Here is a 27,052-nt window from a genome sequence, read left to right on the forward strand (position 1 = left end):
CCTGTGAGTTAGACCTACTCTTTCCACTTCAGTTTAGATCAGAAATACACTATATGACTCTGTTATTAGGTATGAACTGAGTCCCCAAACAGATCAATTTAAATATTATTCAAGAGAGCCAAACCATGGTCCTCCAGGAGAAGCAAAAGCCAATGGAAATCCATTCATGAAAAGATAGGTGAAACATTTATGTATAACTCATAATTGCCTAATATCTGTAGCCTGATACAGACTAATGCCAGTACTTTTTTTTATCAGGGAATCATTTAGTCAATTAGTCAATATCTAGTTCAATGTTACAACGATAGGTTTGTTTCAAAGCCAGTTGTACCTTTTCAGTTGGACAAATCAGTCTCACGTTAAATCATCCCTTCTGTTTTATCCTCAGTCAGGTGCAAACCTGAAAATTTCACTAAGTACCTAAATTAAAATATCTAAAAAAAAAAAAAAGTGGGCTTTTTTAAATTAAAATTTTAATAAATATTCCATAGCTTAACTATGCTACTACACTTCATTGAAATTTTTGTATTCAAAAAATACAACCATCTCTTCTTGAAGCTTTTTTTTTTTTGAACAGAGTGGGACAGCTAGATTCTAAAGCTATATATCATCAGAATCCAAGACACCAGAAAAAAAGTATGATGAACAGCAAGGTGGAAGAAAAGGATGTTTATCAGGGTAGTATCATATGGTTTTGCCTCTTTAACCTACTGTTTCAGTGGAGGTTGGAAACACTTTTTATCTTACTGTTTTGGCGTCTAATTGCTCATCTTGCATTTAAATACATCACAAATGTGTTTCAGAAAGCAACTGAGACAAGCAATGTGCTGTGGTATCTGTTTCTACCATTTTCTTCTTCTCTCAGAACAAAAATAGAGAGGAGCTGATGAAGAACTAGCGCATCATGTCTTGCATGTTTCCAATTGACAAGAACAGTTTCCAGAAATCGACCTCCCTACAATACAAGAATTGCTGTGGAGATGTTTTTTTGTTGGGTTTTTTTTGTGTGTGTGTGGTGGGGTTTTTTTGTTTGGGGTTTTGTTTTGTTTTTTTTTTTTTTAATTACATGATGGATTCAGTCGTGTCAGATTTATGACATATCCCTCTACAGAATACTTCACATCACTGAGCATTTAGGGGTCCTTTTACTGTTGACTGGACTGTTTTTAGTTTGTTTGCCATGGAAGAGTTTGTAGCTTGCACAGGATAAAAGTGAGCTCTCTACAGCATCCAAATCTCTGCTTGTGGCTTGTGTAAATGACTTACCTGACCTACATAAACATACCTTTCCTGAAGAGGCTTCTGAAGTGAGATACACCACCCACAAGCCACAGTAAGGACCAAATTATTCATTTCAAAAAGCCGATTATTTTTTCAAATTTTTCCGCCTTCCTGATCAGCATATAACCTAGTATGTCACCCCTAAGTCTCCAAAACAATGACGTTGTCCCTGAAGTATTTAAGACATCTGCACCCCAGAGGGCAACAGCAGATACCAAAGATTAACACCAAAGACAACTTGCAGAGGCTTCCTTCATGACCGTTCTGCTAATGTGTTATTTTAACAAGCTGCTAGATTTTCTTCCTTAATATGAAGCGTCAGGAGGAAGCCCGGCCCCAGCAGGGCTGGCAGACAGACCCCGACCCTTTGTCTATGTTCAGATGTCAGTTTTGCCTGTGCAGCTGCTCTGTGCTCTGAGGGATCAGCTGGCAGGAGGGGGACAGACAGGAGACCTATTAGCACCTCCCCAGCTCAGGCTAGTCTGCTTGATTACAAATTCATTGAAATTAATTAATTTTTAATTTCACACTAACTTCAGCTATTATAAATCAAGCCAACCAGGCCAAGGAAACATTCACTGAAACATGAAACTGTCTGTGGAACAGGCCCTTGATCACAGGTTCAACTGCAGCAATCTGTCACTTGAGAGACAAGGAGGAAGCAAATTACTTTTTACAGAAATTATTAGAAAAATATTGCCTTGATTAATTCTGCTGTTTCAGAAAGGGCACAAAAGGAAAAAAATATACCAATTCTGAGCTCTGTAAGTTTGTGTCTGGTATTAGAGTCTGTTGAATGGTTTAATCACCTGGAAAATCCATTTTTTAAAAATCTGGGGGTTTAAAAATTTTTTTTTCAAATAAAGCAGTAAGACTCCTTTTACACAATAATGAAAAAAAAAAACCCACCCCAAAACCAACCAAAATATTAACATCCCTGTATCTATGACAGTAATATCTAGGCTCTTCATAGATGTTTCTGTCGCTGTCCTCAGACTTCTCTGCCACAGCTCCAGGGAAAATGAAATAATCTTCCTTTGAAATATTGACAGGTTTGATAAAGATTCACTTGATATCCTTCCTTCTGCCTTCTGATGCTTTGTTAACATGAAGCAGTTATTCATCAAATATCTCTCCACAACAGGAGCATGTTTCAGTTCTGTCAGAATTAAATCTCATGCAAGATACATCACCTCCTCTCATCAACAAAACTGGGGGATGGTGGGGGTGGTGGTGCTTGCTTTCTGGTTTATAAAGTTCAGACTTATCGTGTTGGAAGTATGAATTCAAACCTTGATTAGACCCCACTGGAGTAAATGGAAGAGTAATTACTTCCATAAACTCAGAGTATAAACCTCAGTTGGTCCAAATACTACTGTTTTAATATTCATGTATTGGGCACCACTAAGCAATAGTGTAAGTAATAGGCACTGAACATGATGCATTCAGTGTACATGTAAAATACCAGTAAATTTTAGATAAACAGACAAAATGGGACTGAGTCTGGAGACCTCCTATACTACTACTTTCTTTCTCTACTCAACAAGCACTTTGCATTCACTTACTTATTTTCCATGCAAGTTTGCTGCAAATAAGGTTACTTTGCTTCTTCAGGTTAAAATTTCATAGCCAATATCCTTATAAGTGTAACAACTACTACAATAAGTATTCTGCCAAGGAAGACCAGATGTTCACAGAGACTTCTGTCATTAGAGACCATCTCTCTAACTGCCTATGCCTGACAAGAGTTTAGCAACAAGACAAAAGTTTTGATCCTTTCTCAGAATATTTCCCTAGACTCCAGCTATTTATGGTAAAGGGACTTCCTGAGCCAGAGAAGGCGCCTTTGTATTTAATATCCTTTGATAGATCCTTTTTTTCTTCCATCATTTTTTACACAGCCAAAAAATAACTCTGTGTACATTTTCGGCATCCACAGTGTCTCATGGCAAGCAGTCCTGTAACATAAAGTGCAGTAAGACAATGATAATACAGGTTAAAGTAAAAAAATAACTACAGATGCCTCTAGAAATGCGAGGATAAAAAACACTGTCCCACAGCCTAACATATTATGCATCATTTACACTAGTTGGTAGTGTAGGAAGTTGGAGGTGTGTAAAATATTTATCTTACTTATCATGTCACCTGCAAAACTAAGAGTATTCATTACTGAGAATCTAAATTGCTTGAAAACATCAAAAACTTCTAAAAATCAAGGTCACTATATGGCCGTCCAGCACTTTAGCACATATACTTGGAAAAGAATCTGACTTTTCTTTTTTTACTATATGTAAAAGAAATGTGGCAGCTTTACAATCTTAACTCTGGTCCTCCTAGGATAGAAACAGAAGGTTCAATTGAATGGTGGGAACTTCCTCTCTCCCAGGAGATAAAATTCTTACATCAAGCTTTGTTGGCATTAGTGTTTAATTGTAAATTCAAAAATCAATGTAATCTTTATTAATGGTACCAATTATGCCAGTTTAAAACTGTGATACTTTTAAGAATAGGGACGTTAACCTGATTGAACTTTGCTCCCCTTCATTTTTGGACAGAGATGGTTTCAGTAGTAGGATTCAATATCTGAAGCAGGAAATTTATTTCTTTTCCAAAATCAGAATGACTTCAAAGCTACTCAGACATATACGATTATAGCTGATTGGAAAATCCTTCACCAAAGAATTTTCTGCTCAAATACATTGTTACATCAAGATTGAAATCCCTTCTCAAAACTGACAGGGTGTGTGCATGTGTGTACATATTTGGGAGACTGTGAGAAAGTAAATGAGCAATGTATGCTTAAGCATACAAATCCAAGAATGTAATCCTAAAAAACAGTGTTACTGGAAGCTTACCATCTGGTATTTCAAAAATACTCATTTTTGAGTGTGTTTAAATCACAGACTCTGATATTCTAACCTGTTTCATATTCCAAACATACACTAGCCCTACATTGTCCACTGGAAAATAACATTGAGCTGTTTTGACAGTAGACACATGAGGCACAAACCTTCTCGATGGATAGGAAAGGATAGTTGAAAGACTGTTCATGGCTGCATGTAATATTTCCATAAAATAATTGTGCTCTGCTACCGTTATAAACAGCCCTGTGCAAATGTGTGCAAGTGCATTTCACGGCCATGCCAATTATGCATGTGTATGCTACATGCATGTAAATATGGGCACAAACAGTCAAGATTGATACAAACTGCTAAAAAGCTGTGCTCTGAAACGCATACATACAAGAAAATTTTGACACTTAAAGAACCCCCACTGCTGCCAACAAGCTCCTGGGAGGAGCAAGATCGGAAAAGATCACTGAGCTGGGGACCCATTTAAGTGCCGCAGCCCACCACTGAACGCTTGTATTTAGCTACTTGGCAATTCCTTAGCAAATTCACTATGACAAGAAGTAACAAAAAAAATTAGGAATAAGAATTAACCTTTTTCAATATCGGCTTTGTAAGTACTTTGTGGTATATGGCCTAACTTTTATGTTCAATTTTATTTTTTCTGTTCCATTTCCTCTTGAATGACTGATTTTTCTTTGTGCAAAATACCTAACAATAAATGTAGAAAAGTTAAAGACAAAGGCTATAGGAATGAAAGACAGACTATATTGTCAAAGGAAAACACAGAAATGTAAACACTATGGTTTCTTACAAGTAGCTATGAACCTGCCATTAGGACGAGAGGAAGAGATTATTTAATCATAGAATCATTCAGGTTGGAAAAGAACATTGAGATAGGGTCCAAACATCAACCCTACTCTACCAAGCACACCTCTAAACCACATCTCCAAGCACTACATCTAAACGACATTTAAACACATTAAAGGATGGTGACTCCACCACCTCCCTGGGCAGCCTATTCCAATGCCTGACAACCCCTTCAGTGAAAAATTTTTTCCTAATGTTGAGCCTAAACCTACCCTGGTGCAGCCTGAGTCCATTCCCTCTTGTTCTATCATTAATTACCTCTGAGAAGAGACCAGCACCTACCTCTACAATGTCCTCTCAGGTAGCTGTAGAGAGCAAGAAGGTCTCCCCTCAGCCTCCTTTTCTTAAGACTAAATAGCCCTGGTTCCCTCAGCTGCTCTTCATAAGACTTATTCTCTAGGCCTTTCACCATCTTTGTTGCTCTTCTCTGCACTCTCTCCAGCACCTCAATGTCTTTCTTGTAGTGAGGTGCCCAAAACTGAACACAGGACTCGAGGTGTGGCCTCATCAATGCCGAGTAGAGGGGGACGATCATCTCCCTACTCCTGCTGGCCACGCTCTTCCTAATAGAAGCCAGGAGGCCATTGGTTTATTTACCACCTGGACACACTGCTGACTCATATTCAGCCACTTGTCAGTCTCAGAATACAGATGTCCACTTATGTGAGGGAGAAGGGAAGATGAAAATAATTATTATTATACTTTGTATTACCAAAGTACTTTAAGGTACCTTCACCTCCAGAATGCTTTCCTGGTAAAGCCTGGGTGCTTTGGGTGGTAGCTGTTGTTTTAAAAAACAACTGTCCACAATAAATTTTTTCATCTCTATATGTTTAAAGTGTAGCAGCCTGGAAAACACAATAGCTGAATTAATGATAGCATCATAGAATTATTTAGGTCAGAAAAGACCTTTAAGAAATAATACCTTTCATTTGAAACAACATTCAAAACTGAAGTCCAACTGATGTGTCTGCAAAAACGCAAAATGTGAGACCTTTCACTAAACTTTTATCTTATTTTGTAGAATGTTAATTAAGAATAGCAGCCATTTCATTCATACATAATTTACTGAGCATATAAAAGCCACACCTCTTCTGTAAGTCACTAGACAGATGAACTATGAAAGGTGAATGTATTAACTGACCTCCACAAAAGCCATTTTAGGAACAGCAAAAGTCAGCTCACTTCTGTTGCAAGGGGCTTTCTCATATTATCTCATCCATAGTGATATTACATTTATTTTCTTTCATTCCACAGGGGAAAAAACAAAAACAAAAAAAAACCCTCACATGAGCTTGTTCTACTAATCATGCAAAGCAAAATTCTGACTCAAGACTACAAGAGCTTCGTCTGCATAAGGACCACAGGCTTGGCCTCTTGCAAATACTTTCACTTAGTACTGAAAGGCTTCATTGTTTACTGTATTACAAGAACATACATATGTGCTTATAAATGGGAGGCATTTATCATTGTCAGACAGTGATGAGGTGGCCATGGTTCATGAAATAAGCAGAGAGATGAGACTCAAGAAATCTGGGTTCTGTTTCTCATTGGGCAACAGATTTATGTGACCAAACAACTGCATCTTTTCCTATTTTAATACTCTATTTGTAAATTGTAGATGATATTTTATTATGCTGCAGAGTGCTTTTAGATTAATAAATTAAATTCCCTGATTGATCATTAAACAGAGACTTCTTTGCAAATATAATCATCAGCAGAATGAGACACTATACAATGAGATGCAGTAGAAGCAGAAAATCTCTCATTTAACAGAGCTAAAGTATTTCCATAAGATCGAGTTGTGTTATAGTCCACCTTCACTAAAAAAACATTTTCTACAATTGTCAAATTTTGTGCCCCTTATATGGGAGGCCAATTTTACCAAATAGAGAAAGAAAAGAAAAGAACTGTATAGGTATCTTGAGCCCTCACAGGGATGTAGCCTCTCAGGACCCTTTTGGGGCATTCTCTTTGAGCGGCCACGTACCTCAAGTCCTTTGAGCTTACAGATGGTTTTGCTTTAGCAGCACCTGTATGGCATGCCTGCTGCCCGCCCCTCCGAGGGGGCCATGCTGGTATCATCCCAGTCTCAATCCTCTCCCTGGCAGAGCCCCAGTGTGCCTGGGACCGAGGCAAGCCCAACACAGGACAGCGCAGCAGGGCAGCACATCAAAAAACTGCTCCTGAAAGTGGGAAGTGACTTCTCTAGCACACATCTGTGAAACCCACAGCAGGCAAACTGCAAATAGCTGAGGCTGTTTCTATACCAGGAAGGACCTGCTCTCTGAACACTGACAGAAGTTGAACTAAGTTAATCTTTTTAACACACTTTAAACAAGAATAACACATTCTGGAGGAGGTCAGAGAATAGTATTCAGCACTAGTTTTGGAGAGACATCTTCCCCTAGAAAAGCCCCTGGGGCTATATTTACCAGAAATCATAGAATGGTTTGGGTTGGAAGGGACCTCAAAGATCATCTAGTTCCAACTCCCCTGCTATGGCAGAGGCACCTCCCACTAGACCAGGTTGCTCAAGGCTCCATCCAAAATGCTAGAAGCAATGATTTTCCTAAGCAAAGAGGATGAGCTGTACCAAGCCAGATCCTGAGCATTGTTTGAATCCAGGTGATAAGAAAAGGTCGTACCAACAGTCAAGAAAAACTATGCAGTATGGGTGAGCTATACAACCAGTGGACACTGAAAAAAGAAAAGCGGGGCGAAGTGGAAGGAAACTGGTTACGAACACAAGAAAGAAGGCACGAAGCAAATAAAAAGTACATTATGAGAGCAAGACACAGAGGAGCTTGCAGGAGAGCCCAGAAGATCCACCCTGAGGCTAAGGTGGGAATTCAGGTGTGGAGCAGGAGCAGACATGGTACAGCATGGGAGCACAGCACCTGCGGCTGGCTGGAGCCATCACCTCCAGCTGCACTGTGACCCACAATGGCTACATGCATACAAAGTATTAGAAAGAGCCTTCATTTTTCCCCCTTCCAAAAATGGATGAAATCCTGTATAAGACTTGCTTTCACCCCTACATTGTGATAGGGAAAGCAATGCCTTCCACCTGTGCAATCAGCAGTCCTGGGGATGTGGCCGCCCACACTCACCTCACTGCCACCAACCTGCCTTCCCAGAAGACAATGGGGCAGCTTTGTGCCTGCTGCTATCTCAGAAGCGTCACAGCACTGGAGGGGACAGAACTGCAGGGTGAACACCTCAACTCAATAAATCTACCAGGAACTGGCATCTGAGGGAAAAAACTCCTATCCTGGGGTGCATTAAGAAGAGTGGGGCCAGCAGGTCCAGGGAGGTTATTCCTCCCCTCTACTCTGCCCTGGTGAGGTCACCTCTAGAGTACTGTGTCCAGTTCTGGGCCCACCAGTTCAAGAAAGACAAGAAACTACATGAGAGAGTCCAGCTGAGGGCTGCAAAGATGATGAGGAGACTGGAGCATCTCTCCTACGAGGAAAGGCTGAGAGACCTGGGGCTCTTTAGGCTGAAGAAGAGAAGACTGAAAGGGGACCTTATCAATGCCTATAAATATCTAGAAGGCAGGTGTCAAGAGGATGGGGGCCAGGCTCTTTTCAGTAGTGCCCAGTGACAGGACAAGGGGCAATGGACACAAACTGGAGCACAGGAAGTTCTGCCTGAACATGAGGAAAAAATCCTTTATGTTGAGGGTGGCAGAGCACTGGAACAGGCTGCCCAGGGAGGTTCTGGAGTCTCCCTCTCGAGATATTCAAAACCCTCATGGACACAGTCCTGTGTAACCTGCTCCAGGTGAACCTGCTTTGGCAGGCATTTGGACTAGATGATCTCCAGAGGCCCCTTCCAACCCCTACCACTCTGTGATTCTGTGATTCAGAACTTCAAAGAAGAGAGCAAGCAAGAGACTGCAACTTAAAAAGGCTCTCATAACAAATACATTTGCAAACAAAGTTGAGAAGATACGAACTACAAAGTATTAACAAAAGGCAACCATTTGGATCGTAATAATTTACTGCATTATTTGAATAATTAAACAGTGCTTTATAATGAATTATGCACTTTCCTCAGGGTAAACCAGACTAAAAAAGCTATTAAAAACAAGTAACTGAATCACATTTCTGATTAAGCCAGGCAAACAAAGATTTTTTTGGCTACAGACACTAGAGCTGCTAGGGGGTTTTAGTAACATTAATACTTAGTTTCCACACTAAGTTTTGATTCTTTTTGCAGCATATGCCTTGGCAGTTAAGTCTTCAAAACAGAGTTTTAAAACAGACTTCTCACATTCTATGTCTGTGTGATTTAAAAGTGTTAATAGTAATCAGTACGCCAAAGTTTGTCTCTCCATCAATTCAGTTAAAATCACATAAATTCAGTTTCTTATAGCATTATCACTATGTGGTTTTAAATGTGTAACGCTTATTAGTAGCTTTTTAACATGTCTTGCATTTGGTGAAATTCCTCTATTGGAAATTTTGTTACTTGGCATTACCAACAGGGCAATGTATTAGGTGGCAGCAGTGGCTTGCGAGCCAAATATGTCCCCCGGCCACTCTAAGCTTAGTTCATGGAGACTGCCAGCCCCAGCATGGGGTCATCTAGACTGATCCAGCAGCTTCTGTTCAGGTTAAGATGGAGCACCCCATGCTGGGACAAACAGGCTCTTCAGGCTTCACCCCCATGGTTTCCATATGTTTTCAAATAAATCTCCCTGTCCTGTATTTTATAAATTACTCTCTCAAGACATGCAAAGCGAGTAAAGGCCAGACTTACAGTTCTCTTTGTGGGATGTATCTATCTATTTATACATATCTGTAGAGAGATTTATGTATAGGTATGACAGAGAGAAAATATCTATCAAGACAAAAACAGGGGGAAAAGGACAGGTTTTCTTTTAAAGCATTCAAAGAACTTATTTGAACCAGAAGACCAGACCCGAAGCCCTCAGGCATGCTGAAAGTTCAGTCCTGCGAACACAGTAATTTATGCAAATTTCTAAATTATAGGAAGAAGCATGACAATTGCAAACCATTTCAATATATTGCTAATTGAGGCATTTTTCATGCACATAGCTATAATGAAACTGATCATGAGGACTCTGTAAAATACAAAACTAAAAGCAATAAAAACAAAGCCTTCAGGTTATCGTAATTCTTCTGTAACAAGACAAATGTGGGCAACTGGTGATATTTTTTGTAACTGATAACAAATATTTATTTTTAAAAAAGCCTTGATGTACAAACATTCCATTAAGTTTCTTACAATTACCTAGTATACATAAAGCCGGCAGAATTGGATGCTGAATAATGAGAGTTGTAAAAACATCAGTGTGTACATAGCTATCTATAGTCTAACCTAAGTTTCAGTTGGACCAAATTACATCCACGAATACACAATTATTGCAAATATTTGTACTGGTACAATGTACTGTACAGAAGCTCAGCTGCTGCTTTTTTTTTGTAAGACAAGATTAAATATGTGCTAAAAACCTCTTTAAATACATACATGTTTATTAAATTGATCATTTGAAAGTTGACTCCATCTATTAGTAAAATCACACAGACAATTGCTTTGGGTTTCTAACTCTATAATATGCACTTAAATCAGTATCACACAAATGTTACATACTTCATTGAAATGTTTATATGTTCACATTGATGTTAGTTACAGAGCCTAGCCAACTGGAATCTAAAAGAATACCACTTTACTAATATTATTAGCACACCAACTGTCTTGTATTTTAAACTACAATGTAATACAAAGCATTTTTTGAATGACTCACAGAGCTAAAGATCTTCACTGAGTAAAGTGGCTAAACAATTGATTCATTCCTAATTTTGCAAATTTCATAATCTGATTTGTAAGGTATTTCACAAATACAAAAATAAATTTATTCACTGATTTATTGTACTGCCTTCCCTAACTGTAGAGTGATATGCTGCTATTTAAGAGGAATAGCACTTTATCAAAAAGCCACAAGTTCTCATCTATACAAGAATTTACTGTTTGAAATGCTTGGCTTGTTCCTATCAAATCAATGGGAACTTTGCAACTGATTTCCGAGACAGCATGAACAACTCCTATATGCAGTCAGAGACTTTGTGTGTAAAGTACAAAGACAAAAGAAAAAAATACGCTCCACCAGGCAGCCATTTCCCCATGTCCCACCTTTAAAGAAGGTGAAAGCAAGCTTTGCTGATGAAGAAAGCGTTCCTTCTCACTCAGGCCACTACCATTTTCAGCTGACAGACTCCAGCGTGCCATCATCTGTCTCTGTCACGGGTTCCACTGACTCCTACTGAGCAGCAGCAACGAGCATCAATCCTCAGTCAAACAGCCTGCCAGCTATTTGAGATAGGAAAACTGGCTTTCTCTACCCACCCACTCTCCCTTACCAAAACAGGAACACAATAGACAAAGATAAAAAAGTAGTCTGTGCAAAGGTCTGCAGGTCCATCACAGCATGAGAAGGTGAAGTAAAAAGTTATGTCAACAACAACAAAGAAAAAACAAATGCTTTGATGCTATGAACAGCTACTGATGCAGAAGGTGAGGCATGCTGCATGCACCATAACCCCTCCTGCCTTCTCTGCACGTGTCCCTGCTCCTCAGGGAAAAGTAGCCCCAGAGCCATTGGTCATTTTTACTAGTTTCTCTTCAGTTGAAATCCTTCAGAATGAACAAGCCTTTATTTTTTAGGAAAAAAATTATAAGAAGTAATGAAAGCCTTGCAAGCATACTCTTGAAGTCTCTCTAACGGGAGTGTAAAAAATGTTTTATACCTCTTATCAATAGTTGTCTTCATAAACTTTTATTCACAATCTCTATACAAAATTGCAATTGTCACAGGTCTTCATGTTTTCAACTTAACTTAAAGGAAACTCCTAAGGGGACCTGGCATAAATGACTCTGCTTACATACAAGAGTCTCCAGTATGTAACAGTTAAGTTCATCTGACTCCAAACTTCTCCATAATTACTATAGGAAGGTAAGAATAATGCATTTTCTTCAACTTCAAACTTCCTCACATTACTTCAAGACAAAACTCTTATTCAAAAAGGGTGTTTCCAAATTGGTTGCCGAGACGGTAAGCAATCTTCTATTTATTCCTTGGTTTGTTTTTAAATCAATCTTTGGATACAGCCAGATTTTCAACTCATGGCAAGAGTCCACAGAAAACCAGCAAAACACATCATCAAGCACCACAAAACAACTTGCAATGCCCCAAATCAGATTTACAATCTGTAACAAAAGACAAAAAGCCACAACCGTATCAATCTCTAACACGTCAAGAGCATTTCCAAAGTCCTAGTGCACAGCAATAGCGAAGAACTTTTTTTTTCAGCCTCCCAAATCATCCTACAAAATCAGTACTATGTATTGTACTGATTTTGTACATAGTACAACGAACGCATAAGCTCATGTTCACATGTGTTTAGACAGCAGGGTTGGGAATCTGATAGACTTGACCAAACTGATTCAGGGAAAAATCCCCTTCCTGCCCTCAAACCTCAAATCTAACAAAAGATTAATGTAAGAGGCAGGAGCAGAACATGGTATCCAAGGTGCCTAGTCAACTTGGAGAAGCATCAGTATCCTCGAGCTACATCTGATCGCTAGCTGTGGCCAATCCAATGCTTCAGAGGAAAACGAAAGATGCAACAACTCAAAAGTCAAATTTCTATGTTACAGTACAAAAAAGTCCTTCCAAATAGTGGAAATTTTAAAGCATGGTATGAAAACTATATAGACTACACATAGACAGTAATTTATGACAAATCATCAACCCAGTATGCTTTTTATTCTGCTTTTTGAGAGAATTATAACTTGGGACTTTTTTCTCTAGTAGATAGAAACTACTTATATCACCACATAGGCACTTATGAATGCAATATAATATATGCAATATATTATATTGCATTCATGAGTAATATATTAGAATATTTCCTGCCATACAAAAAGAGAACGCCTGTAGATTGGATGATTGTTTCAACCTGGTGGATATACAATCTGGGGATGCACATCTGGGGATCTGATGCTAACATGCAAGTGTGAGGTAACAGCCTGACTGTTACGATTGCAAGACAGACAAGGAAGCTTCCCAACAGCTGGATAACTGACAGGCTATAAGATAATCCCTAACTGTAAGAGAATTTGGGATAGATAGAATGCTTGGTTTTAAGGCAGTAATTAAACACACTGGCTGGAAAGTAATTATTGCACAGAAAACAAAGTACTCTGTTCCAAACAAGCCCTTAATCCATGTTTAAATAAACTCTATACTAAACAGATTTGTGCCTGAACACCTGCTTTTACCACAGGATTTGGGGGGTTTTGTGTGTTTTTCAATTTAAGAGACTAATATTTAACTTTTTGGGGGAACAGCAGAGTCTACTTGTTCAGAGAAGAGATGAAGAATTAAAAGGTTAGGTTGTTATCACACCGCAGATGTGAAACAGATGTAAAACTAGAAATCCGATTGAGTGACAACTAATGCGATCCATACTACAATCACATTTCAGATTCGCTGTGGATTAGAATGGATCAGTAGCATGGCTGCAGTGTGGGGGCGAACAAGGATTAACTCCTACTCAGCCCAAAAACCTCTGTTACCCTCTTCCTCCAGCCCTCTCAGGGACTCATCACCTGATATCCTCTTCATCACTGCTGCAAGCAAGTGGCTAAAGAGGGCAGACACTGGGAGGACTCAGGACTTCTCCTGTCACCAACCTGCTCCACACACCTCATCCCTGGCCACAGCAGCTGTTTGCCTATGAACACAGCATAAAGCAGCTGTTCCCAAAAGATGCAGATGATAAACTGCACCTCCAAATCATACTTACAAAGAGCAGATAGATAGATAGATAGATAGATAGATAGATATACACGACCACTGGCGTTTTATCTCATGTCCCTCTCTTAAGCACTCTGCAGAGCAGGGCTAAGCCCACAGGACAGAAAGCTCTTTGAATCACTGTACCAGGAAAAAAAAAAAAAAAGAGTCCACTGAGTTCAGGACAAAATTTAGTCCTCTTGCTTTGAAGTTTTTTCCATAATTTCTAGAAACACTGCTAAGTACATACTCAGAGCTCTTGAAAATTCAGCAATGTAAAGAAACATCAAGGAAATGTACTTAAAATACTGGCCAGAAGGGAATCAGAAAGACCATTTACACACCGCCTTCCTCTGAGGGGAAGGCTTTGAGAATACAACAAATCTTTTCTAGACTGCAACTTCATTTAGACAGTGCTCTTGGAAACACAGGAGATGTGTCCCTGTTTACTGTAGTTCAGATCAGCTTTAAAGCTCTCAGTATAACCACTCATAAATACAGTTTTATTATCGTTATTTGCAGACCAATTCCATGCAAGACCTACCATATATCCAAACATGACTTCAACCAGTCACCACATTTTTCCCCCCCTGAAACTTGGATATCTTTTTTAGCAGCTAGGCACAGAGCAAACTTGCACAGAGATATTCATCTTCCTTTAAAGACACCATCAAACCATACTCCTGTCTCAACTCAAATCAATATCCTGCCCTTTCTCATGAGAGCCTCTTACTTTTTAACTGTTCTGCTTTTTTATAAAATACTAACTATTGCATTTAGGTTTCAGTGAAACAATTACACAGGGTATTTTACTTACCATAGTAAATTTTTCCATCTATTCTTCTCTCTCCTCCTGTTCTCTTTCCTGATCTAACCCTTTTAAAAAAAGTCTTTAGCTTTCTTTTTTTTCCACCATCTGCTGTGGTTAGTGTGGGTAGAGAAAAGATACAGAAGCTGATTCCCCTTTTACTGTTAAATACCCATACACACACAGAGTATGAGAAACAAGACCATCATTGCTTATTAAATATCATGCACAAGTAACAACTGTACGTCTTTAATTCCATGCCCTGTGTTAGCAAATACATAGTCTTATGGCCTTGAGGCGAAAGCTCTGGACACCCCATCTTCACAGTCAAAAAAATCAGAGACATCATACATTGTATAAAAATGGCAGCTTAACAAATGGACTATTTATTCATGAAACATAAGTTTCAGCAACCGTAGTTAACTGAAACTTCTGCTAATATGTCCTGCTTCCTAGCCAACTTGTTTTTGTTTAGGTTTTTTTGGTTTGTTTTGGTTTTTTTTCAGGATGAATACCAGTTTTACAGCTGGAACAGGGATCTCATGTTCATGGTTAATACACCTTGACTTTGCTTCAAGTCACAATCCCTCAGCCCTGCTTTAATTTTTCATACTATTCTTTTGGGAGCAAAACCTGGACATTCCTAGAACAGATTTGAAGAGCAGCTTGTTAAAATAACTGCCCATACCTGTCATCTCAGTATTAGGATCACATTACCAAAATACGAAAACGTCCTGTTAGATCTTCAGAGAGTTCAAATGGTTTTGCAATATAAAGAAGCACATTAAAGCAGCTGGAGATGCCCCTGTTAAAGTGAACTACATGCTATTGAATAATTCTCTTGTATTTCTTTATATAATAATAATGACTATATTCTGCCACGCGATATAAAACCAAAGAAGCGATTCTTATATATTGTATCCTACAGCCTCCTACTATTAAAATGACATTAAAAAAATGCTACAGAATCGGTTTACAAACAAAACATTTCTATGTGTGCATACCTAAACTTTAGAATTACCTCTACAGAGATTAAGGGACTGTTCAGGTTAGGGCAAATCCTGTATGAGTGAACTCTCTATAAGGTTGCAAAACATCAAAGAACACGTTTAATATGTGACTTTAATATGTTTGCCAAACTTTATGTCTTTTCTTACTTCAGCTGGGTAGCAGATGACCATTTCATAGAATGGTTTGGGTTGGAAGGGACCTTAGAGATCGTCTAGTTCTACTCCCCCTGCCATAGGCAGGGACACCTTCCACCAGACCAGGCTGCTCCAAGCCCCATCCAGCCTGGCCTTGAACACTGCCAGGGAGGGGGCAGCCACAGCTTCTCTGGGCAACCTGTGCCAATGTCTCACCACCCCCACAGTAAAGAACTTCTTCCTAATAGCTAACCTAAATCTACCCTCGTTCAGCCTAAAAACATTACCCCTCATCCTATCACTACACTCCCTGACAAAGAGTCCCTCCCCACCTCTCCTGTAGGCCCTCTGTAAGTACTGGAAGGCTGCTATAAGCTGTCCCGAGTCCTCTCTTCTCCAGGCTGAACAACCCTAACTCTCTCAGTCTGTACTCGTAGGGAAGGTGCTCCAGCCCCCCCATCATCTTCATGGCCCTCCTCTGGACCCGCTCAAGCAGGTCCATGTCTGCCTTGTGCTGGGGGTCCCAGAGCTGGACACAGTCCTACAGGTGGGCTCCCACCAGAGTATAGCAGAGGTGAGGAATCACCTCCCTCAACCTGCTGGTCACACTTATTTTGATGCAGCCCAGGATACAGTCGGCTTTCTGGTGTTCAAGCGCACGTTGCTGGCTCATATTCAGTTTTTCATCCACCAGCACCCCCAAGTCTTTCTCTGGAGGGCTGCTCTTGATCCCCTCATTGTCCAGCCTGTATTTGTGCTTCAAAATATTTTACTGCTTTATAGTAATTACCCTAGCAGTTTTCTCCTTTTTTTCTACAAGAACAAAAGAATGTTTCTCTTCCTTAAACAACATTTTCGTGCCTCATTGTATAGAGGGTGTTGGAGAACAAAAAAGAGACACGTTCTTAGAGGTAAGTACACTGGTGGTGGAAAGTTTTTGGTCACTTGTTTATTGGCATTTCTTAGAGATAAGAGCTGGGTACTTCCAAGTAATTTCTTCTGTTATTCTCCTTCCATTAAAAAATGTCTGCCAAATCCAACAGAAGAAAGAAGAGAGTCTGTGTATTTTTAACCTAGAACTAATTGTTTTGAAAATGGTTCCTCCAATTGGAGTACAAATGAATTCTTCCTCGGGTTTTGACCTCCTGATGACCACCTTACTCCTACATGTAAACTGACCACTACTGCTTAGGCTGAGCACAGTAAATTACTACTTTCATTAGGTTTCATGCTATTCACATGCTCAATTTACTAGAATTTAAGTATGCGTATAAAGACATAATTTAAGTATGCGTATAAAGACATAAGTGAATTCTTAAATACTCTGCTAAAAGCATATGTACTAGACATCCCTCCTAACAACGCATGTCATTTTGGTTGAAGTTTTCAAAGCAATCATTCTATGAAACTTTGATATGTTTTTATAGGACAAAGAGTGGCCTGGACCGGGTTATGAACAAACTGTGTATTTTTAAAGCCCATAACCCTTTTCTGTCACTTAATCACTGTTATTAATAGAAAAAATACTATTTAAAAATAACTCCAAAAGTATCATGGGATACAGTAAAACTCAGAAAAAAAGCATACAGATTGGAAATACCTAAGGCAAGCAAAACCGCATTACTTCAACCATGTTATTGAACAGAACTGTCCTGTATCACTTCGGCAGTTATTCAGGCTTGGCACAGTGTCAACTTTTACCATATGGCTTTTCCTTCCCTTGCTGAAAGTGAATCTTTCTGTCAAAGAGCAGCTGTTCTAAATTATCACATCAAATTTTAACCTTACAGTAGACAGTCACTGAACCCACAGATTCATGACAGTGAAATAGTTTGTCTCCTTGACCTATGAAGGATTTGTCATTGTTTAGGTCTATTTCTGCCCTAGCACAACAGATACAGACCAATTGTCAGGGTATCCGAGGCAGCAGGTACCTAAAGCTGAAGCTACAAACAAATTCCAGGCAGTGAACTTAGCTTCTCTCCCTGAAAAGACTGTGCAAAGTCCAAGTTATTATGTTTCTGTTGTGCTATCAAGAATAAAACTGCAATTTCAAATGCAAAGAAAATGTGACGTTACAAATGCAACCCTTGTTATTCAGTTTGTAATCCAAATACACAGTCAATTCTGATACTTCTCCTGCAGCCTCAGTGTTTCAATAGTCTGATATCAATTACTGGTTATTTAGATGTCTGCCAACAGCATGTTTTGACAACATCTTGTGCTTCACACAGAGGCAGACATAGAGAAGATTCTTGTTGTCTTGTACTCATGTTTCAAGATGGTTCTTACTTTAAGATTATTTTCGCTGAACATTATCAAAACTTACAGCTCTCACGACAATTGCTCTCTATTAAAGTCTAGTACCAGCTGTCAGTTGTAATGCAAACCCCTGTTAGCCCTTATAAGTTCCACTCTGGAACTAATAAGGGATTGTCAGATAGCTCTATACACAGGCACAAGTGGCAGAGAAACCGATGGAAAAAGAGTGTGTTCAATGAATCCACACTGACAATACAATCTTTGTGCAACTCTGAGCTAAGCTGATATTGAAAGTCACAAAAGACAGTACAAGCAAAACACACTCAGGATGATACCATTAATTTAGTTTTTAATCTTTTGAAAACATCCAAAGAAGCAAAACCATCAAAATGAAAAGGTTAAGGAAATGCCAGCAAGATCCCTTTGGATTCTCTGTGATAGATATCCATAAGGTATTTGCAGTAAAATCCTGCACAAAAATTCAACAGTAGTGGTCTTGAGAACGAAGTGTCAGAGAACGAAGGTGAAAATTTCTATACTAAAAAGAGGAAGCAAATGTCTTCCACATACTACAGTTAAACTGTAGAGAGTCTGGGTCAATATCCAGTATATTCCACTACTTTGGGGAGGAGTTGTTGGGGTTTGACACAAGGGGTGTCTTTTTGTTGCTTGAAAAGCAGATGAGGGAGACAAGTAAGAAATTGCCAAAATACGCACAGTGTGGCATAGGAAGCACCACCTCTAAATTGGTAAGAGGTCTGGATTGAATAAAAGTACACTGCAACTGTATTAAGTTGCATTTTGTGAGTTATTAAGACTTTTGCAAGTATTTCATTTTCTGAGTGAACCTTTCCATTTCCCACCTACACATACAAAAATTAAATTCTGAGTTACCTAATTATATCATATGTTGACCTTGTAGTACTGAACAACTTGGAGAGATGTACTAGTAAGCTCTTTATAAAGAACACTAACACTAGGTACCTAATCATTGAACAACAAAAAAATGAATACAAGTATTTATAATCATGTTTTTCTTTAAATATTTCTATCACAGTCTCCAACAAATTTAGTAAAGATTCTTCTCAAGTAACCACGGAGTACTGAAACAATACTCTTCTAACTTGGCAATCTGTATAGTGTTGTATCAAAACCCCATCTTTTCTAGTAATTTCAGAACATTTCTCTAATTTTTGCTTCTTTAGGACACACGACAAACATGCTCACATAAGATCATGCCAAAGAAATTCTGCCTTAAAAACTTCCATTTTAAATCTACTGCTTATGATGTACAAATTGGAGAATATTTTCCAAATTTGTAACACTCAGAAAATATTACATAAAAAGTTGGCTGTCATCTTTCCAAAGTATTCAGTGCAACATAATTCTTTCCCTAAGAAAAATCACCTCGATATCTCTGACATAACTTTCATAAGAGTTAAATAAATTCTAAGCAGGAAGGTAAATCCTTCATTGTGTGCTCTGTTTATGTACTTACAGAATATAAAGTGGATAAAAACAATGAATATTTTACAAATAAAGTGATTCATAATTTATAGCTGCTGTCATTTTAGTTTACTAGCTTGAAAGATTAAGAATCCCTTTTAAAAAGCATATCTCTTCCTTTTTAAAATCAAAACAATACTTCAAACTAAAGGAAAAAAAATCCACCTCAAACCTCTGCTTTAAAAAACGTGAATCCCTAGTGTTTTCAGATTTCGCATAAAAGGAAACTCTCTTAGTAGTTCCATTATTATACGATATGATCTTCATATGATCAGTTCCTACATTTTATTAAACATAATAGTTCCTATACAGATCCCAAGAGTTAAAACCATGCACATTTGTAGTGTAAGCAACACATCCAAGTCATTCAGCTATTTCCAAGGGAAAATGTTATCATCTTTGTAATTGCAGCAAGCACGTGCACCTTCCATCTGTTTTCACTTGCACAAAGTTGAGTAGTTCCTCACAGTAACTGTCTTCTTTATAGGTAAAGTTATCTTTTATCTACTGATATACGCAAGTAAAAAGTATATTTACTTATGCAGAGACAAAACAGTTATTTAAAGCACAGGGGAAAAAAAAAAGAAATCTAGAGAAATTTTTTCATCCTTAGTACTAACATGTTCTACACATTTTTATCTCAAGTACAGCACTCATTCTACTGAAAGAATTAAGCAATGCATGCAACGGTTCAGATTTAGCAGCCACAGATGGCATTCCTTTCATGTTTCCATAAACTCAGAGAGAGAAATATGATTTAGGATATGCACACTGTACAACTGGAAGCGCTGAATAATTTAGTGCTAGGAGAAATTTTGTGAAGTCATTTTTGCAATAACCAGGCACAGTGGGTGAACTTCACCTCTCCCTCCTTTACTCCTCACTCCCTTTTCTCCCATTCAATCCACCTGATTAATAGCTAAAAATTACATACAGAAGGAAGGACTGTTGCATTACCTTATCTTTTTTCTTCTGGCTTTTTGACTTAAAATGTGTCAGTCTCTTGTGGTTAAAACTTTGAATTTTATTACATAGTATTACATAGGAAATTTACAATTCAGACTCACTCAATTCCAGCAACTAAAATTTAGAACTATACCTTGAAATGATAGCATGCAGAAAATGTAATTCCGTGCTTTTCGAGTCATTCTGTTCAGGCCCACCGATTTAACTTTCCCTTTGATAACTGGAGCCACAAAGCCTGTTTTTGGTCTAAAGGGTCACCTGTTGGAAGCATTCAAAAGAACATTCAAGCTCACTCGTACTCCCAACATGGATAAACAATTGCCCACTGGATGTTTGCTAATTAAGTATATCATCATGAAAAATACCCTTCTCCATGTCCAGCTAGTCTTTCTGAAGTGCATGAAATAAACCAACAACAGAACAGACACATTCAGGATGGAAAAGATTTATTAGTCGAAGCCTGCCAGTGCAGGACTTCCTTTATCATCTGGTTACTGCATTTTTAAAAAACAGCTCCTGAAATAAGGCTTCCATTATTTCTCTGAGGAGACTTCCAGATCATTACAGAACTAAAGACATTTTTTTTCTAACATTTATCCTACATTTTCCCATTTATTTTGATACTATTACCCCAACTAACCAACCTTCTCATCATGAGATCTATTTCTTCTCTGTAGCATTCAAAACAAAACTGAGCCTAGATTCTCCACATACAAATCACTCCCTGGGCAGGTGATGTGAATGCTCCTTTTCTTTTACTGATCTTTGGGCTGTTTCAAACATTGTGCCACTGTATCATCCCCTGATGTACTTGCACCTTAAGTAGCACATGCAAGCCTCGTTGTCCTTTTCACAAAAAACAAATTGTTTACTTTGAATACGTACAGAGATAGTCAAATAGGATGAGTTGAGGTATGGAGCAGTTAGCCTGTCCTCCAAATAAGAAGGCACTAGTAAAGAAGGAAAGTTGAGAAAATAGGTATTAAAGATGAGATATTAGACATGAAAGAGACCTTTAAAACTGTTAATACGGAAGTTGAAATGGGAGCAGTTATTTTCCCACTATACAAAGACATGGAAAACCTTACCCAACTGACTTTAAAAAGAAGGCTTAAACACAGCAAGAAGATCCTTTCCACACAAGACAAGATACGGCATTCATTGCCATAAAAGCTTACAGAGACTAAAAATATTAGCAAAAAACTAGACAAATTAACAGCTAACAGGACATGGATTCCTATTATGCATAGTCTTTCTCACAAGATATTTCTTTAGTCTTAGAAATTCAACAGTAAATTGGCAGAGCTGAAAGGTATATGCAGTAAAGTAGCGCTTTATAGAGTTTCTCATACTTTTTCTTAGGAATTTACTGTTGGCCGCTGTCAGAGAAAATATACTAAGACAGACACACCTCTAATCTGATCTACTAGACTGTTCAATAGGAAACAAATGAAAAATATGAGTTATCCCTGTTGACTGGGGAGAATAGGATGGAAACTATCAGAAAGCAATTAGGTTTAGTGTGCAGTTCCAAACAGTTGGGGTTTTTTCCCTAATTAAAACAAACTAAAACACACTAATTCTAAGAGAGATGTTGTTATAAAGATGCAGTTTGGCCAAAGTGGCATGAGGACATAATTTAGAAAAGACATTGTGAGGAAAATGTCCCATTCAACCATGAAACATTACAATAAGATTAAATAGACAGGATGACTACAATGCAAGCGCTAACAAAGCTGTAATAACAGTCTACAGTGGATTACATATACCGCATTTAGTTAACTAATATACATATTAGTTAAGGGGGAAAAAAAAAAAAAGGTACAAAAGAGTGGCTTTTCCAACATGCTCCCTGACACATCTTACCCTACATTATGCAAACCTAATCCCTCCAAAATACTGACCAGGTGCAGAAGTCTTTGCCAGAGGAGGTGTTAAATCTTAACCTGAAGTATACCATGAAGAACAGAATTCCTCAAGGTGAGGTATACAATTTGCTTTAGATAAATTATTTCTCCACACACATGCAATATTGAGGACAAGGATGGCCCCAGCAAAATTGGTCCTGATTCTTTAACTGACAAGTAGGTATTGTACTGCTGTACATGTATAAGCTGGTAAGACCCAGAACAAAACAATGACCTTTCCAACAAGAACTAATACACTGAGAAAAGCCAATATTCCGATCTTAGATTTTTCAGAGTTCAGAGACAAATGCGTTATAAAAACATGTATGTTTTTACATATACATGTACATCACCAACAAAAATTGGCTTAAGCCTTAGGTCAATTGGCTTGAGCCTTTTTATGCAGAGAAAGGGAAGCAGTTGTGAAAAATGGTACAATTTGTGTTATTTGGGGGCATGACTGTGCCTTAATATTTTTCCAAGTACCAAAAAAAGCTGTTCTGAATGAAATTTAAATAGACTGATCCTGTACCGTTAGGATCCTTCATTTTAATCACCAGCGATAATCTCCTCCTAATGCAAAAGGACACTGTTTCTGAAAACAGCATTATGGAAACAAACAAACAAAAGCAGAAACAGTCTGAATGTAGGACCAAGTAGTGACAGACACTAAGTTGTTGAATGCTTTCAGCTACTGGGAAGACAATAATTTCTATTATTTATTTCTCTTTCAAACTTCAACTGAAATATTTTTTTTTCCTAAATTTATGTCCTCATTACAGTCCATGCTTTTAACATCATTTTGGATCTTCTCCAGTCTCTACAATCATGACTCTACTGCCCTTTTGTTGACAAAACAACAACCACCAAAAAACAAAACACACCTTAAACCTCAACACCCTAAAAGAAGGGGCAAGAGAAGGAGAGAAAAAAAAAAAAAAAAAAGAAAGGTGCAGGAGCAGCCTTGAGGCTGAGGTCAAAGCTGAACTCTCTTTCTGAGCTTTCCAACTCCTGCTGAGTTACCGATGCCGACAAATGGGAGGTTTTAAATTACTGACTGCTTTTAGAGTGCCACTTCAATCACACCACACCGAAAATATTTCATAAATATGACTTCCAATAAAAGTTTGTAGAACATTGTATGTTAAATTCAGAATAAACCAAAAGGACCTGTCGCTATTGTTAATGGTTTCATCATATATCACCCCCTTGATCAACAGCTGGTGAGGAAGTGAAAAAAAAAGGTCAGGGAATAAAAAAAAAAAAAGATAGTAGTCCTATGGTCTGATTTTATGCCTTCCAAATCATGTATGATATATTCACATACGGATGTGAATTCACTTCTAATCTCTGTAGAATTCAGTAGGAGCTGCCTTGCCTACCCCAGGCATTTGAGAACCTGTTTTTAATAAAACTATTTATTTTATTTTACTTTATTTAGCTCAACTTTTGCTCAGTTGTAGTCTGACACTTTCTGGAGTGATTGTCTTTTAGTGCTCATGTGTAGCAAATTCTAAACCAACTGCTTTCAACCACTTGCAATGACACAGGCTCTATAGCAAGCAAGTCTATATACAGTGGTTAAAGTATCACTAACATTTTAGCATTTTTAAGTGTAACTATAGGAGGCCCAGGATAAAGCATTTCTGAATAATAAAATACCCTCTCCTGGATTCAGCTCTTAACAGAAGAGTTTAACTTGGTTTTCTTAATATCAGTATCTAACTGCAGAAAAGCATACTCAAAAGACCCAGCTCTCCAATTTATTCATTTTGAGAGCAAAACCAATTTAACATCTACTTAAAAGCAAAACCAAACAAAACACACTCTTCCCCCTTTCCTCCCACACCTCCCTGGCATTTTCTGAGGAAAAAGTCATCTTAACTACAGCAATAGTTTTCGCAACTACGTGGCTGGCTATGGTTTGGTGGGCTCTGGTTTGGTGGGCTCCTAGTAGACACCCATGACTTACTTGTTTAACATAAAGATTGCTGTAGGACTGCTGAAAAATGAATAGGCACTCTCTCAGCCAGGTTCAGAATACTTTTAAATGTCTATTCTTATGGATACGTGCATAGCCACATGCACGCAAACATACATACACACATCCCACAGTAAGTATCTCAGCTACTACTCCTTCCATCCCTGGTATTTCTAGATATTACTGTTTAACTTTTACTTATTTATTTAATGGAAGACCCTTTGCCACAGCCAGCACCCTTTAAGGCACCCTGTGAAAAGTGGTTTAAGATTCAATTAGAACAAAACTTCAAAATGTATTTTATAAAGAGTAAAATGTAGACCACCATCATTTTAGTTGACATTAAACTTAGGTAAATATAATATGCATTTCTCTATGTTTAAAAGACCCTTTCCGGAGAAACTCAAAATCCCAGGGGTAGTCTTGTTCTTGGGAGCATTCACATAACCACAGTTTGCAGAAACCAAAAGTCTGGAGAAAATTATTTTCAGTTAAATACATGAGTATTCATGAAAACGCAATTCTGAAGTTCAAATATTAATTTTCCAAATGTATCTGTATTTAGGAACTACACTACCCAAAACAACGCTATCTGTTTTTTCTGACCAAGCCCAATTTATCAATAAAGCTCAGTAACAAAAATCATACATCAAGCCACAATTATTGTGGGTTTTTTTTTTTTTAAAAAAAAGAAAATCACACAAAAAAATCAAATATTTTGACACCAACAATGCATTTGGGGAAAACAATAATCTACTGAAAGGAAGTCCAAGAGTGGTAAGAGAGGCTAGATTTGCTACACACTGAATTAACTAAAACTCAATTGTTGACCCTTATCAAATATTTTTAACAAATTACATTATTTACAGGTTAAATAAACCCCATTTTCATGGCGATTTTATGAACTAATTTATTTCTCTCAAGAATGTAGAGAAAATTAACACGACCCAATACACGGAGTAAGGACATAAAGTGAAGCCCCTGTTAGTAATTGAACTATGAACATGGAGGGCACTGTTACCTTGGCACGCAAAGCCTCTTTCTTCATAGCCAGCATTACACAAGCACTTCCCTATGGGCACTAGCCATTCTCCTTCTGTACTGCAATACATCTTGGGTGGCTCTTCCTCCTTGGAGTGATTGACACAAGAACCCCGCACCTCCACCAGTGACTGGGAGTCCATGGGTACCGTATCTGGAAACATGGCGAGGTTCTTTACAGTAAAAGGGCACTTTTTGAAGTACACTCGCACTGAGACTAAGGCAACACATGCACCTACATCTTGAAAAGCCAAGTAAAAGCCTTTCCTGCTGACAGGTCCCACCTCGCGGACTTCTGTGTTCAGCTTGAGAATTCGGTCCCCAAGATCCATTTGGGTGAAGCTCTCATCAGCTGCAATTGTGTCGATCTTTGTAAACTGATGCTCTCTGAACTTTACCAAATGGTCATCATCAGACTCCATATAATACAGATTGAAGGTCTCTTTGCAAGTGCCCAGAACTAGAGGGATACTATTACAGTCCCTCAAGGTAAACTTGAGCTCCACATATATCTTCTGAGCTGAATTGCGTGGAATCCAGTTTGTTCGCAGCCAATTGTTTTGACTGTGATCCATAACATTGCACACTTGGTAAGTTCTGATTGGAGTATAATGCTCATCAACACCACTAATCTCTTCCCACTGTAAAAAAATAAAAAAAAAGAAAAAAGAAAAAGGAAATCTTTTAATATAGATTATTATACCAATAAAAATATCATTTAGAGAAAAATGTTGTGAAAAAGCAAAAATCACTTTGCTTGGACATGACTACAAAATAGACATTAAAGTCTGGTCAAACTTGCATATAATTTTTTCCTATTAAAACATATAAACATCTTAGATGAACACAGAATTTACCATCAAGAACTCAGTTTTTATCAAGTTATTTCAAGGTGGCATGAAAGAGATGCTACAGCTGTTTTGCATTATTAAAAACCTGTGATTTCTTATGCAGTACTGTCCTTTCAATTGTGAACCAAATATGTCTTTACTACAACGACACTCACCTCAAACAGAAGAGGTTTGCTAGGACAAGATCACATTTTCACTGTTAGAATCATGTTGTACTTCAAAGATTAAACAAGATTTAAAATCTTACAAACAAAAGCCAGCGGCTCCCACTGAAATTCCATATAGTCATAATAAAATATTACAGTTAAAAGTTTATTCAAACCATGACAATTGATTTTGCTTGGGATATATGTCCTCTGGACAAACAGTCAAGCTCAGCCCAGTTTCCAGCATTAGTAAAAATTACTGCCAACTTACCGTAAGTATCCTGGTTACTTAATTCTGTGGACTATATAGGCTATGATGCTAAAATGTTCTTTGAAGAATACATAGTCATAATTTGTTTTTACATCAGTCATCAGCTGACAAACTTGACCTAGACAAGGAAGGAATGCGTTTCCTATTTGTGAATTACTCATGTACCAGTCCCACCCAATTTCTGAAGTCACACTTAACCAGGGAAGAATATTTACCAATCACAGGAAAAAAGAAATCCTACAGGGGTACTTAAAGAAAATATTTACTATTAGTCATTTACCATACACAACTAAGCGACTTAAGATGCATCTCTCTTCATTTTCTCCCTGAATGGATGACTA

The 27,052-nt window shown here is 38.1% G+C and overlaps 1 protein-coding gene across 1 annotated transcript in view; it reads right to left on the reverse strand.

The window, feature by feature from the left end:
- EPHA3 (EPH receptor A3) overlaps nt 1-27,052 on the reverse strand; it is a 212,935-nt gene that overhangs the window by 126,304 nt on the left and 59,579 nt on the right. Inside the window, exon 2 of the mRNA XM_086463339.1 lies at nt 25,424-26,084. Within this exon, the coding sequence (XP_086319465.1) occupies nt 25,424-26,018 (595 nt within the window). The 5' untranslated portion in view covers nt 26,019-26,084. The remainder of the gene's footprint in view (nt 1-25,423; nt 26,085-27,052) is intronic.

Source organism: Leptosomus discolor, chromosome 1, assembly GCF_034619465.1.
Source record: "Leptosomus discolor isolate bLepDis1 chromosome 1, bLepDis1.hap2, whole genome shotgun sequence".
Taxonomy (NCBI): Eukaryota; Metazoa; Chordata; class Aves; order Leptosomiformes; family Leptosomidae; genus Leptosomus; species Leptosomus discolor.